The following is a 13,932-nucleotide window of genomic DNA, read 5'->3' as shown; positions in this document are numbered from 1 at the left end:
TCCCTCCCTCCCTCCCTCCCTCTTACTTTCAACTGAATCTACTGGCCTGAGCTCGGCTCACTGCAACCTCCGCCTCACGGGTTCCAGCAATTCTCCCTGCTCAGCCTCCCATGTAGCTGGGATTACAAGCGCCCACCGCCATGCCTGGCAAAGTTTTGTATTTTTAGTAGAGAAAGGGTTTCCCCACGTTGGTCAGGCTGGTCTTGAATTCCTGACCTCAGATGATCCAACCACCTTGGCCTCGGAAAGTACAGGCGTGAGCCACCGAGCCTGGCCTGCTTTTTTTTTTTTCCCCATACATTTCAGTGAGACAGAGATAGAGCTTACAATTTCAAGTTTTCTAAACACAATGCTAAAGAGGAGGTGGGTAGTTATCTTTCTCTTTTTGCAACAGAGAACCTTCACTTCTTCTTTACAGATTTTTATTTACCCTTAGAAAGGGCCCATGCAATCGAATAATAGTTTTAAAAAAGCATCATCCCTTATTATTTAAGGAATAAACTACCGTTTCCTTCAGTTACATGGAAGAATTTTAAAAACATTATGGCTTTTGCAAAATATGTCGTATATTTCATTTATGTAAAACTTAAAGACTATAGTGATATTATTTATGCAAAACTTAAAGACTAAAGTGATATTAAACAAATTAATAGTTTCCTGGATCTAGGTATAGGATAGAGTATTGAATGGGATTGGGCACAATAGAAGATTTTTGGATGATGGAAAACTTACATATCTTGAATGTGGTGATCACATGTTTGTTAAAACCAAGTGAACTCTACAATCAAAATAAGTGCATAATATTATATATAAATTATACATCTATAAAAAATTAACCAGTAAGAATGTATATCAAAAAGTTGACAATGGTTTCTGAGATGCTGTCACTATACATCCTACCTTTTTGTAATGTTTGAAAATTTTCCAATAAGCAGAAATAACTAATAGAATGCAAAAATAAAATAAAAGTATTTGTGTGGAGACGAGATCAGTAACTTCAGTATCACCTGTGGGTTTACTGGAAATGAATCTCAGGTCCCACCTTATACTTACTAAATCAGCATGTAAAGTTTAACTAGTTGCCCAGGTGATTCTCATACTTATTAAAATTTGAGAGAATGTCATTAAAATATTTCTCAGTAGATGAAACTTTATTATTTCTCTCAGAGGGATAAGTGACTCCTAAATACCAGAAACTAGTGGAAATCTCAACTAATGCCATATTTATGACGCTAGATTCATTGTCATAATAATGGACTTTATATTCTGCCCTCTGTTCTGGTATAGCATTGTCACTAAGAAGGGAGCAAAGGGTGCTGATATTGACTTGGAATTTGGGCTTTAATTTCTAGGACACCAGAGTCCCATCTCATAAAAAAGGTAGCATGAACTACCCAGAGTTGTGCCACTCACTCATTTGTAATGGTAAGGCAGGTTAGCAGGAAGAGCTTTGGAACCGTAGCGAAGCTTTTCCATCCCTTACCTGCGTTGCTACCCACAGCAGGTGCTTCCTGGAACCTAGGCTTTGGCCACAAACCCTGCGCTCTCGGGGCGGGGCTAGGCGGAGCTGTGGGTGAGGAAGGGGCAATGCCTTAGTGGGGCGCAGCTGAGCCGTGGGGACTGGTTGGTGTCGCGAGAAGAGGGGGGCGGTGTCGCGAGAAGAGGGGGGTGTTGCCGCAGAGACGCGAGACGGGGCGGAGCCGCGGGGTGGGGGCGGGGCGTTGTCGCAGGGGTGGAGCCGAGCCAGTGGACGGTGGTGGGGGCGGGGCAAGAGCGGAGGACTAGGGACGCGCTTCCCACCGCGCAGTTAGCGCCTCCTGGCCTGGGGCGGACCCGGTCAGGGTTCCCCAGTTGTTGTCCCTATGGGGCTGTGTTTTCCTTGTCCCGGGGAGTCCGCGCCTCCCACGCCGGACCTGGTGAGTAAAGCAGGTCCCTGCGTCCGCCAGGCTGCGCCTTGAGCACCTGTTCTGGGGCTGCGGGGCGGGCCGGGCCATTGGACCTGGGGGCGCAGGTCGAGAGCCCGCGGGGGGGACCCTGCTAGCGAGGAGGGGTGGACGGGTCAGGAGGGTCGCTGGGTCCTGTCAGAGCGACCTAGGCCGCCGCCTCCGTGTAGATCTCCACTTTTGTAACAAAAAATTGTTGAAAGGCGGCTGTGGCGTCTTTTACCTTCCACTGACTTGGGCTGCACCGGGAATTCGTAGGGCGCCGGCGCACGCAGAGGGCGTTGCGCGTGGGACATTCTAGGGGATGCGGTAGATGGAATTCGGCGCAAAAAGACATTGCTTTCAGTGGGAGCTCTTTAGTCGTCTAGGAGAAGTGCATTTTCAACTGTGTCTACCATCTTTTAAAAGAAGGTGCTCAGAAAGTCGCTTATACACCTGAGCTTTATCGGATATGTTATTTTAATGATTTCTTTTTAGTATTTATCTCATTATTTTACGTTCTCCCTTTAAAAGAATATGTAGTACAAAGTGTCCAATTTGTAATGTTGTATTTGACAAAAATGCTGGACACCCAGTTACATTTGAATTTGAGATATACAAGTAATACATTTATAATACAGTTTTGTGCCTTGCAATATTAGGGATCTAGTTCTACAAAAACATTACTCATTGCTTATCTGAAATTCAAATGTAGCTAGTAGGTGTGTGGTACAATACAAGTACACTTTTTGTAGCTTTCTGTTAACAGTATCTTTACATTAGTACTGCTTACAGGGAGTTAACAAAAACCTGTTTCTCTTCTCTAAACATTAGTTGAAGAAAATGAAGTATTTAGGGAAGTACCTTAACTCTTCAGCTATTATAGATACTAAAAATTTAGTACTTATAAATTTGATGTGGGAAAGTTCAGCTTCTCTTTGTTCCTGTTGTTTTAAATTATGTTGATTTTGTTGTTCTGGCTGTTGATAAAATATAACATGTCAGATTTGTTAAGCCCTCCCCCCATCCTCATGCTATACCCTCTTGATACCCTCATGGTAACCACACGGCTCACTACTTGGATGTCACTTTATTAGTGAAGCTTTTCCTGACCACGTTAAACAAAATACATTCCCCACACCACCACCCACCCATTCTCCCATTACTTATCTGCGATACCATCTGAGAGGCATTTACTTTGTTACATTTGTGTGCCCGCAATTGTTTGTTTCATTTGGGAGGTGACATTTATCTATGTTTTTACACTGCTGTATCCCAGCACCTAGAAAAAGGGTTTTATAATAAGTAGTACATGGTCTGGAAAAATAACATTCACTGTTTTCTGATATGGAGCAATACCTGTCATGAAATTACTCCAATCCTTCCCTCCTACACACTGAGATTAGCCCACTTCATGCATTAACCTTTCCTAAAAACACCAGGTTACTTCAGACTCCATTTTAACTGGCAGTATCAAACCATGTATTTTCCTTCTTGTATTTGTAAACATTATTTGTTTTATTATTGCCCTGACTAGCTTGTAGGCCTTTTTATTTAAAAAAAAAAAAAAAAAAAAAAAGAGAGAGAGAGAGTAAAGAAATGATTATATAGGCAAACCTTGTATCTGTTTTAGCATGTGCTGATTTGAAGGTATATTGATTAGGAGAATGCAATTCAGAAAGTTGAGTAGCGGCGTTCTTTGTGGGACATTTAGGGCCAGTACTGAATATTTTTGTAAACTGTTATAGTACCTATGAAATAAATGTGTATAATTTATTCACAATAATGTTTATTATTTTAATACATATTTTTACACATTTCCTTAGGAAGAGAAAAGAGCAAAGCTTGCAGAGGCTGCAGAGAGAAGACAAAAAGAGGTAAGATTAAAGATCAAGTTTTGCCTACTTAGATAATTTTATACTTTATTCTTCATAGATGTCCATAGCTAAATTCTCTAACGCAAATGGCCTTTGATATCCCAAAAATTTTCCTTTAAAGGTAATTATTTTCAATTTCAATATTTCAAAGAAATAAAGGTAATTATTTCCTTGTTTGTATGAGTTGCATTAATTTATATTATTTAATATGTGAAAACTATCATATCTTCTCTAAATTCAGATACTCTTTTAGTAACATGCTTCCTTTTAAAATGGCTGTGCATTGTAAAATACTTACAGATGTGAAGCAAGTTTAGGGGAAAATTTGTACAGTTACAAAATACCCAGTGAAGAAATGATGTTTTATGTAAGGCTGTTGTAGAAATACTCCTTCGTTACCAAAAATAAACCAACTCCCTACCCCCAAAGAAAAACCTAGAAAGCAAAGATAGACAAAAAAATGTTTTGCACACTGGACAGATTTTTGTTGTCTGTCTGTATTTGTTATCAAATTTCTTCAAGGCTGCATCTCGGGGAATTTTGGATGTCCAATCTGTGCAAGAAAAGAGAAAGAAAAAGGAAAAAATAGAAAAACAAATTGCAACATCTGGGCCCCCACCAGAAGGGGGACTTAGGGTAAGTGTTAAAATTTTCTTGTGCTTAACTGGCATTTTAAAAACTTAAGTAGCAATCCATTCAGTAATTTTCTCCTGAAATGTATTATTAGAAAATTTTGAAATAGTTTAAAATCGTGAGTAGTAAATATTGGAAGTAATATCGATTTATTTTAACATTTATTGTAATCAATTAACTTTTTTCCCCAAAATGAAATAATAGATTTATTATTTTAAAGCTATATTTTAATACTCTTATGCTTACTACTAATCTTAAGTAATCCAAAAATTCAAGCAATACGGAAAAGTATAAAGAATTATAAAAGTCATCTAAGTATCATTTTGACGGACATAATTTCTAACCTTCATTTACATATCTTATTAAATTGGATTACACTATAAATTCTGAGCTCTTTTTACCCACTGATTTGGAATCTTTGATCTTTCCATTGCCACCCTTTATTATAGTTATGTAAATGTTAATTTGGATCACAGAATGTATACAGGTGTGGGTATCATACACATACCTCCCAAGGTATGGATCACAGAACTAGACATTAGGAATATAATGGTGGACAAGTTAAGCAGAGTCTGTGAATGCTGGAGTCTTTACAGTCTAGCAGGACTTTAAAGGATTTATTTTTAAAATCCTTTAAAATTACATAAAGCTCAGGAAAATAATGGTTCAGATATTAAGAATGTATTCTTGGTCCATTTTTTAAAGTAAATATAGAAGTTAGTATATTTGTGAAAATGTCTTTAATTTCAGTCATTTATATTTAATTTGTCAAGGATTTGTGAGTACTTTTCAACAGATTCATTGTTTTCTCTAAACTACACACGCACATACCTACACGTGTACATATACACGTATACTTGCCTACGTGTAGATACTCTCCTAACTTGTGGGTCAGGCAGCTTATGAACACCCTGAGCAGTTTATTTTGGCTCAAGAATATCACAGAAATAAGAATGTGTGTCTGTGTATTTTACTATTGTAAGTTACTTCATCTAATACCATTTAATGAATGAAATTTTTTTAATAAAGTTTGTTTTTTCATGGTGAACTTTTAGCAATGTATAAGGTAATTAGTTTCAATATAAGATAAATAAGTCTGACCATTTTGCTTATGCTTTTTATAATTCTATAATGGAACAGAATAGGTCTAGTGTAAAGTAAAACAGTTGGGTGATAACAAGGTCAATTCTTTATCAGAAATATAGATTCTTTCAATATTCTGTTGAGATAAAGTGCTGTTTCACTAGGTTTACTTCATATAGGGTTCTCAAAAACAAACACAAAATTACAAAAATTAAATTGTAGGACTGGAAATAATGTTGAGATCCACTATTTCACAGTAGAAGTGGTGACGGTATTAAGTTAAAGTCATATATAATGTTATAGGAAAACGATACTTTAATCAACACTTAACCATAATTGAGAAGACACTTATTTCACAAGTTCTAACCTAATGAAATTAACATCAGCTTTTAAACTGTAAGAAAGAGGCTTTCTTAAACTTGAAGCTTGCACACTCTGAAGTCTATAGATTAAAAAAAAAATAGCCCTTATATTATCCCTTCAGAAGTGCTCAAAATGTAAAATGTAAAACATACCCAATGTTAAATTTAGTTCCTGTTTTTCTTTGTGTACTGTTCTTGGAAGAAATCTCTCAAACTCCCTTAGTAAAAATTACGTTCAGGACCATGAAACTAGATAGTGGCAGGAGGATTTTCTCCAGTGGCTCACTGTCATTAGCCACTGCTGTTGTCCACTGTGAATAATTTTTCCTTGGAATATTCCTCATCACCTATCACTAACACACTGGCTTCAAGGGGCATGCTTCATTCTGCTTGACACATGCACAACATGTCGAGAGCATCAAGCGAAAATCAAAATTCTGGAAGGCTCAAGGATAACAAGGGAAAAGTACAAGGCAGAAGTACTTAACCCTCAAAACTCTTGTCCTGTGGTCCTTTAAGGGCTCACTCTATCACCCAGGCTGGGGTGAGATGGGAATGGCTCACTGCAGCCTCAACCTCCCAGGCTCAAGTCATTCTCCCACCTCAGCCTCCTGAGTAGCTAGGACCACAGGCACAGGCACATGCCACCACACCTAATTTATTTTTTTATTTTTGTAGAGACAGGGTCTTGCTATGTTGCCCAGGCTGGTCTCTTAACTCCTGGCCTCAAGTGATCATCCCATCTTCTCAGCCTCCCAAAGCCTCCCCCTCTCAGCTGAGATTACAGGTGTGAGTGACTATGCTTGGCCTCTTCATGTAAATGTTACATGCATGGGTATTCTGTCCATTGGACTCTGAAGTTGGTAACCACTGACTCATTTCATGGGCTGGCCTGAAGTATAGGTAGAGTCTTCCTAAGGTAGGAAGGTTAGGAAGACTCTTCCTTAGGTAGAGTGCTGCATCTTTCCAGGGTAATTAGCATGGGTAATGCTGTCTTCTGACTTCTTACCTGAAGAAGTCAATGTGATGATGGCATTAGGATACAAAGTACTATCAGTAAAGGATATAGCAGCACAGGAGTAAGGGAAGACCTCTAGGACAGTTGCTTTCAACCTTAGCTGCATGTTAGAGTCTCATAGGCAGCTTTCAAAAAGGATTGTTCATTGAGCTCCACTTCACACCAGTCAGAGACTCCGAGAGTGGGGTTTAGCCATCAGGAGTGTTTTAAGCTTCCCAAGGAAATCTACTGTGAACCCAGATTGAGAATCACTATCCTAGCATTTATAACACTTGTCCTAAGAAAGATGTTTTGGAAGATAGAGTCTCATGAATAAATGTTTAAAATGCTAAATTGTATATTGTAGACTATATCCCCTTCTTAGAGATTAAAAAAGGTACAGAATTATGGCGTCTAAGAAATTGTACAAAAGAAGGAAAGTTTACTTGGATTAATCTTTAATTTTGAAAATTTATTTAAACATAGATTTTATATATATGTATAACACCCAATAATATTCCTTGGATGTACTTGGAAAACACTATCAAGAGATTGCTAAATATCTCTGGTTCTATCCCAGTGGCTCTTCAGGACCTATCACAGATTTAATAGACTTGATTAAACAAAGAAGCAATGGAATATTTTCTCAACTCAAGCAAGGAAAAGACCTTGCCAAACCATTTTTTAATGGTTTCTACCATTTCTTGACTCCCTGGCTCAAACAAGGATTTTTAAATTTTTGTTTTGTGGTGTTTTATTTTGTGTTCCTTTACTGAATATTGGATATTTAGGATCTTGCTACTGAATAGCAGGTTCACTGTGCAGTGGTTACCAAATTCAGAGTCCAATGGACAGAATACCCATGCATGTAACATTTACATGAAGAGGCCAAGCATAGTCACTCACACCTGTAATCTCAGCTGAGAGGGGGAGGCTTTGGGAGGCTGAGAAGATGGGATGATCACTTGAGGCCAGGAGTTAAGAGACCAGCCTGGGCAACATAGCAAGACCCTGTCTCTACAAAAATAAAAAATAAATTAGGTGTGGTGGCATGTGCCTGTGCCTGTAGTCCTAGCTACTCAGGAGGAGAATGACTTGAGCCTGGGAGGTTGAGGCTGCAGTGAGCCATTCCCACCTCACCCCAGCCTGGGCAATAGAGTGAGACCCTGTCTCAAAAAAGAAAAAAAAAAAACGAACAACAAAACCCCAAAACAAACTCAAAAACATTTAACGTGGAGTGAGTTTATTACTTACAGATTGGCAACAAGGGACAACAGAAGCCTAGGATTCATTATAAGCTTGTCTACCAAGGAAAACTGCCTGGGGTTGATGGCATCTGTGTGTGCCCCACTTGAACCTCAGATGAGTGCCCTGAGTTTTATGACCTGGGGGTTAGGAGGGGAGGTACTACATGACTCCTTGGGCTAAAGCATTGAAGGACCTCCTGTTTTTAGGGAGGGACTGGAACAGAGCTTGAGCTGTTCTGGCCATTCACTTGCTATCCCAGGATGTTACATTCCCAGCACATTTTACAGTTGTTCCTGAAAACTACAGGCAAGACGGTGGGAGAGAGCTATCCTGCAACTACCCACCAATCTGACCAGATATTTTGTCTTCTTTATACTTTTAAACTATATTTCAGGCTTTGGACTGTAATGTAAAATTTTATGAATAGCTGCTATTCAGAAAAATCATTTTGCATTTCTGTGTCCCATATTCCTCTTTTTACTTGTTTGTTAAATAAAATACTGTTATGTAACTTTAAGTAAAATGTACTTTTCTGTCTCTTTTTTATCTTTTCTAGTGGACAGTTTCATAAAGCATAACATGAGAAGAATCTACTGCCAAGAACTGTTTATTATCTGCAATCAAGTGGACTTCATCAATTTAATTTCTTCTCTTTGAATAAATGAAGATTCAGATTTTGTAATATTATTGCCCTTAAGTGCAATGCTAAAAAAAACTCATTTTCAAGCTTAGAAAATGGCTAGACTTTTCATTAAATACTAACTTTCCTACATTTGCTCTTCTGCAGTTAGTGGGTGATTTGCTATTTTTCTTAGTAATTAAAAAATGGAACTAAATAGTGAATATACATACATTGCATGTAAAAATTCTGCATATACCTCTAAGATTAAAATTTGCAGTTGTCTTTTCATCCTTTGTAATATCTAACTACTTATATTTGTGCTGCGTCGCCTTACATCTGTTTTTATTTCACTATATATGAAGATGTTTGATTAAACTTATGGACTTAGTGCCTTTAAACTGATCATCAGGGAGAATCTTGAAAAAATCATTTGAAGGGCTGATGTGAAGGAGCACTGTAAAGTTTTATAACTTACTAAGTAATGAATATTCTTAGGCAGATGTTAATTTTTTTCTAATTCATTTTTATTTATGTAGCTTGTAAAATTAACATACCATGTGTTACATTATGATAAAAGGTTTTTTTTTTGTTTGCTGAATTTAAAATTATATATTAGTGATACCATCAGAGGGCAGTGATGTTCTAGTGTATATTAAATTCAGCTCTGTAAAGATCTTTGCAGTAATTGAATGAGTTTAATAATCTGGATGGGTTATAATGAGTAGTAATATATTTGTCCATATTTCATAAGTAGTGTTAATCTTGTGTACTAGAGCTTGATCATAAGATTTATACAGATGTGAAACTGCCAAGGCAAGTATGAATGTATAAAAAAAAACATGTAGTAGGTACTGTACTTACAAAAGGTCTACTTCAGATGTAAAAATATTAGGAGGTAATTCTGTACAATGCATAGTCATAAACCTTAACGTTGTTTATTAGAAACATGAATTTTATAGCATTTTTTGTTTCTCCTATATAATACACTGAAATAAAAGAATTGGTGTTAGCTATTAAGGCTGATAGCTCTTTTAAATGGCAAGGCCACATGTTGAGCCCTAAATTAGAATTTGCAGATATTAAGTGCCAATAGAAATTTTAAGTTAAATCAACCAAGTTCACTTGCTTTACGCAAAGGAAACTGAACCACTATCTTCATCTATCCCTCCCACAAAACTTATACTGCGGTGTTTCGTACATGTTAATTTTAAAAAGTTTGAACTATTATATAATACAGGTCTCTTGACTTCTCATGGAAAAATTACTTTTTCTATTATGGTGTGAAATATTCTGTGAATATCTAGGAAAACATAAAATTTGACTCAGTTTTCTTTATTCTTTAGAGGATTCATGCTGTTTTTGTTCATAAAGGATAGTGAAATCACGAATGAAAATTTTTGATTTTATTAAAATGATTTTTTCAAGGAAAAAAGGAAAAGGAATGATCAATAGCTCAGTGCATATAGAGCTAGAGCATATCATCCTTGAACTCTGCAAATCCTTTCTCCTATTTTAATATAGCAAGAACAATTTTCTCTTTACTGCATCTTAAAGAATTAGAACTTGGGTTGGTGTAAATGACTTCCTTCCAGGGAATCGTGCCCTATTTCTACCAACAGTTCATACCCAAATGTCATGTTTGTCTATTGTGAACCATGAATGATACTCAGATATATTACTTTTCGGGAAAAATGGAACATGTTACTTCCAACCATGGCCTGTCACCATGAGTGTGATCAGCTTTCTCCAAAACCACGTGGGTTGCAGTGGCTAAAGGGTGGCACCCAAATGTTAGGAACAGTGTTAGGAAAGGGCAAGGAAAAAGAGGTGACTGGGTGTCTGATGAGAAACCAGTAAATGACTAAAAACATGACTAAAATTTATATATATAATATATAATTATGTGTGTGTGTCTACACAATATCTGCAAATTCTAATTTATATATGTGTGTGTATACACACACACACACACATAGTCCAGACATCTCCCTCATAAAATAACCATCAGTTCCTATGAAAACCTTAAGTGGAAGCCAATTTCCCATAGTAAATAATTTAGGAGAAAATTATAATGCTTAAAATGTTGCTCTCAAAACCCCTAACTTATTAGTAAACTATAATTGGAATAGTAAAATGCTTATATGTAACTATAATATCATGATTTAAAAATTGCTTAAACCATTGCTGCGTAATACTAATCAAACTTAACGGCTGCTAACAAAAGTTGTGAATTATTACGTGGCCCCTTTGTAACGTGCTGCATGTTTTTTGAAACATCTCTATGTGTGTGTTTGTTCCACTGCTGGTATTTGGAATGTAATTTAACAGTTCTCACACATGATTTGGTTATAAATTCTGTATTGCCTTTTAGGGATATAAATATACATTTTTTTCTATGTAAAAATTAGCTTTAGCTGTCTAACAAAATTTTGTCTTTACTACATCCTTAATACTTAGAACCTGAGTTGGTGGTTAGGAAAACCTCAGGAACATTTTAATCACATTGGGATTCAGAATAGCAACAGAACCAAACGTTTTTTGGTGTGTTTATACAATCCCTGGATTTATAGGTGGATTTTCTAGAAAGGAAAAATGATGTAATTAGTATCCTGGTTTTTTTCTAAAGAAATAATACTATAATAAAAATTCTGTCCTCTGTACCCCAGGAAAATGGACATGAACTTTGAATTTTCCCTTTCTCCAAATGTTTGACTTTTTATTTTCACTGATAAGTATTATGCTATGTCTTTAGAAGACAAAAGCAACTCTTGCCAGTTTTGAATACTTTCTGCATAAATAGATCAGTAAGAGGTAAGTAGCCATGACTGCCTATATGTGTTGAGACATAAGGTATATTTCTTTAACATATCCAAGCAAGCATTTCAAATTCTCTTAACTACTCTACATGCTCTAAGCTAATTCAAATATAGTATTGTGGCTTTTTTCTTCAATTTTCTCAAAAGCTACAGACACAAGGCATTTGTATGTATAACAGACTTTGATGAAGTTTTGGTTCCAGTAACTCAAACACTAAGTTTCCCATTTGACATTGCTTTTTATTGTCCTATTCTCCCTCTTCCAGTTATGCTTCACCTTGCAAATATAAACTTGAAATGTGATTACTATTGCCTACATTACTCCCATGGATATCATACTTTTTTGTTATATCCTGAATTGTATAGAATTATTATTATTATTATTATTATTATTTTGAGATGGAGTTTCACTCTTGTTGCCCAGGCTGGAGTGCAATGGCGGTGATCTCAGCTCACCACCACCTCCGCCTCCCAGGTTCAAGCGATTCTCCTGCCTCAGCCTCCCTAGTAGCTGGGATTACAGGCATGTGACACCACGCCTGGCTAATTTTGTGTTTTTGGTAGAGATGGGGTTGCTCCATGTTAGGCTGATCTGGAACTCCTGACCTTAGGTGATCCACCCTCCTTGGCCTCCCAAAGTGCTGGGATTACAGGCATGAGCCACCGTGCCGTGCCTGCATTGGCTATTTTTATAGTACCAAATTTGTGTTGAGTTTTGAGTTAATGTCTTCTAGTTATAAAAACAGGTTTGATCCATTCTTTGCAAGCACCTCAAACTTATCTCAAGTGGAACTAATTAGTTTTGCATACAGATTGGTGCTATCTAGGCTATTTCTCTGAAATTTATCTTGTCATATAAATCAGATGTCAAGGAGTTATGCTAAACTCCTTTTCCTATCTAACTCCTGAAATGTCCTCTTCTCTGTCTGTATTTCTTAGACATAGTTACATTATAAGTAACAGACATATTTAAAGTAGGTTAATACCAAGTATCTCATAGGTAGAAAATTCTCATAAGTTCCACAAAAACTTATGGAACTAATAAATGACTTTAGCAATCTTGTAGAATGAAAAATATATGAAAGTCAATTCTATGTTTATATGCAAGCAATGAACAATCTATAATTGAAAGTAGGAAAATTTAAATTACAATATCAACAAATAAAATATTTAGGGAAAAAGAAAACTGTAGACATTAAAAATGACAAAACATTGCCAAGAAATTAAGATATACATGAAGAAACACTGTATGTTTTTGGATTGGAAGATGGTAATTCTCAAATGGGTCAGTAAATTCAGTGCAAAATCCCAGCAAACTTTTCTAGAGAATTAAGAATTCTTATTAAGAATCAATAAGATGATCCTTGAATTTATATGGAAATGCAAGACTTAGAAAAACCAAAACAATTTTGAAAAAACAAAGTAGGGAAGTACTAGCCAAAGCAATCAGGCAAGAGAAAAAAATGCAAAGCATCCATATAGGAAAAAAAGTTGTCAAACTACCTCTCTTTGCTGACAACATGATGCTATACCTAGACAACCCTAATATCTCTGCCAAAGGGCTTTAAAAGAGATAAACAACTTCAGTGAAGTTTCAGGATACAAAATAAATGTGCAAAAATCAGTAGTATTTCTATACATCAATAATATTCAAGTTGAGAGCCAAATCAAGAATGCAACCCAATTTACAATAGCCACACACACAGTAACTACCTAGGAATGCATGTAACCAAAGAGGTGAAATATCTCTAAAAGGTGAATTACAATACACACTGAAAGAAATAAACAGAAAAATGTTCCATGCTTATGGATTGGAAGAATCAATATCATTAAAATGGACATACTGCCCAAAGCAATCTAAATTCAGTGCTATTCCTATCAAGCTACCAATGTCATTTTTTCACAGAATGGAACAGAATAGAGAATTCAGAAATAAAGCTGCACAACTAGAGCCATCTGGTCTTTGACAAAGCTGATGAAAATTGGCAATGGAGAAAGCACTCACTAATCAATAAGTGGTACTGGAATAGCTGGCTTGCCATAAGCAGAAGAATGAAACTCAAGATGGATTAAAGATTTAATTGTAAGATCTCAGACTATAAGAATCCTAGAAGAAAACCTAGAAAACACTATTCTGGATATCGGCCTTGGGAAAACATTTATGCCTAAGTCCTCAAAAGCAACTACAACAAAAACAAAAATTGGCAAGTGAGACTTAAGTAGTTTCTGCAAGCAAACTGTTAACAGAGTAAACAGACAATCCACAGAATGGGAGAAAATAATCACAAACTGTGCACCTGACAAAGGTCTAGTATGCAGAATCTATAAGGAACTTAAACAGTTCAACAAGTAAAAAATAACCCCATTGAAAA

The 13,932-nt window shown here is 36.5% G+C and overlaps 1 protein-coding gene across 4 annotated transcripts; it reads left to right on the top strand.

Moving 5' to 3' along the window:
* The first annotated feature begins 1,746 nt into the window (after window positions 1-1,746).
* On the top strand, window positions 1,747-11,663 carry SVIP (small VCP/p97-interacting protein). Of its 4 annotated transcripts, none has more exons than XM_011937518.1 (4): window positions 1,747-1,916; window positions 3,749-3,799; window positions 4,322-4,435; window positions 8,679-11,663. In XM_011937518.1, exons 1-4 carry the CDS (start codon window positions 1,863-1,865, stop codon window positions 8,691-8,693), a joined length of 234 nt encoding a protein of 77 aa, XP_011792908.1. In that variant the 5' UTR covers window positions 1,747-1,862; the 3' UTR covers window positions 8,694-11,663. The 4 variants fall into 4 exon arrangements, with proteins under 4 accessions (XP_011792908.1, XP_011792909.1, XP_011792907.1 ...); XM_011937519.1 differs by having other exon boundaries at window positions 1,750-1,916; window positions 8,686-11,663; XM_011937517.1 differs by having other exon boundaries at window positions 1,750-1,916; window positions 4,322-4,441.
* Window positions 11,664-13,932: the final 2,269 nt, after the last annotated feature.

Source organism: Colobus angolensis, unplaced genomic scaffold (genome assembly GCF_000951035.1).
Source record: "Colobus angolensis palliatus isolate OR3802 unplaced genomic scaffold, Cang.pa_1.0 Scaffold164, whole genome shotgun sequence".
NCBI classification, from domain to species: Eukaryota; Metazoa; Chordata; class Mammalia; order Primates; family Cercopithecidae; genus Colobus; species Colobus angolensis.
Note: the sequence above shows the minus strand (reverse complement) of the source record. Positions and strands in the feature narration are given on the sequence as shown.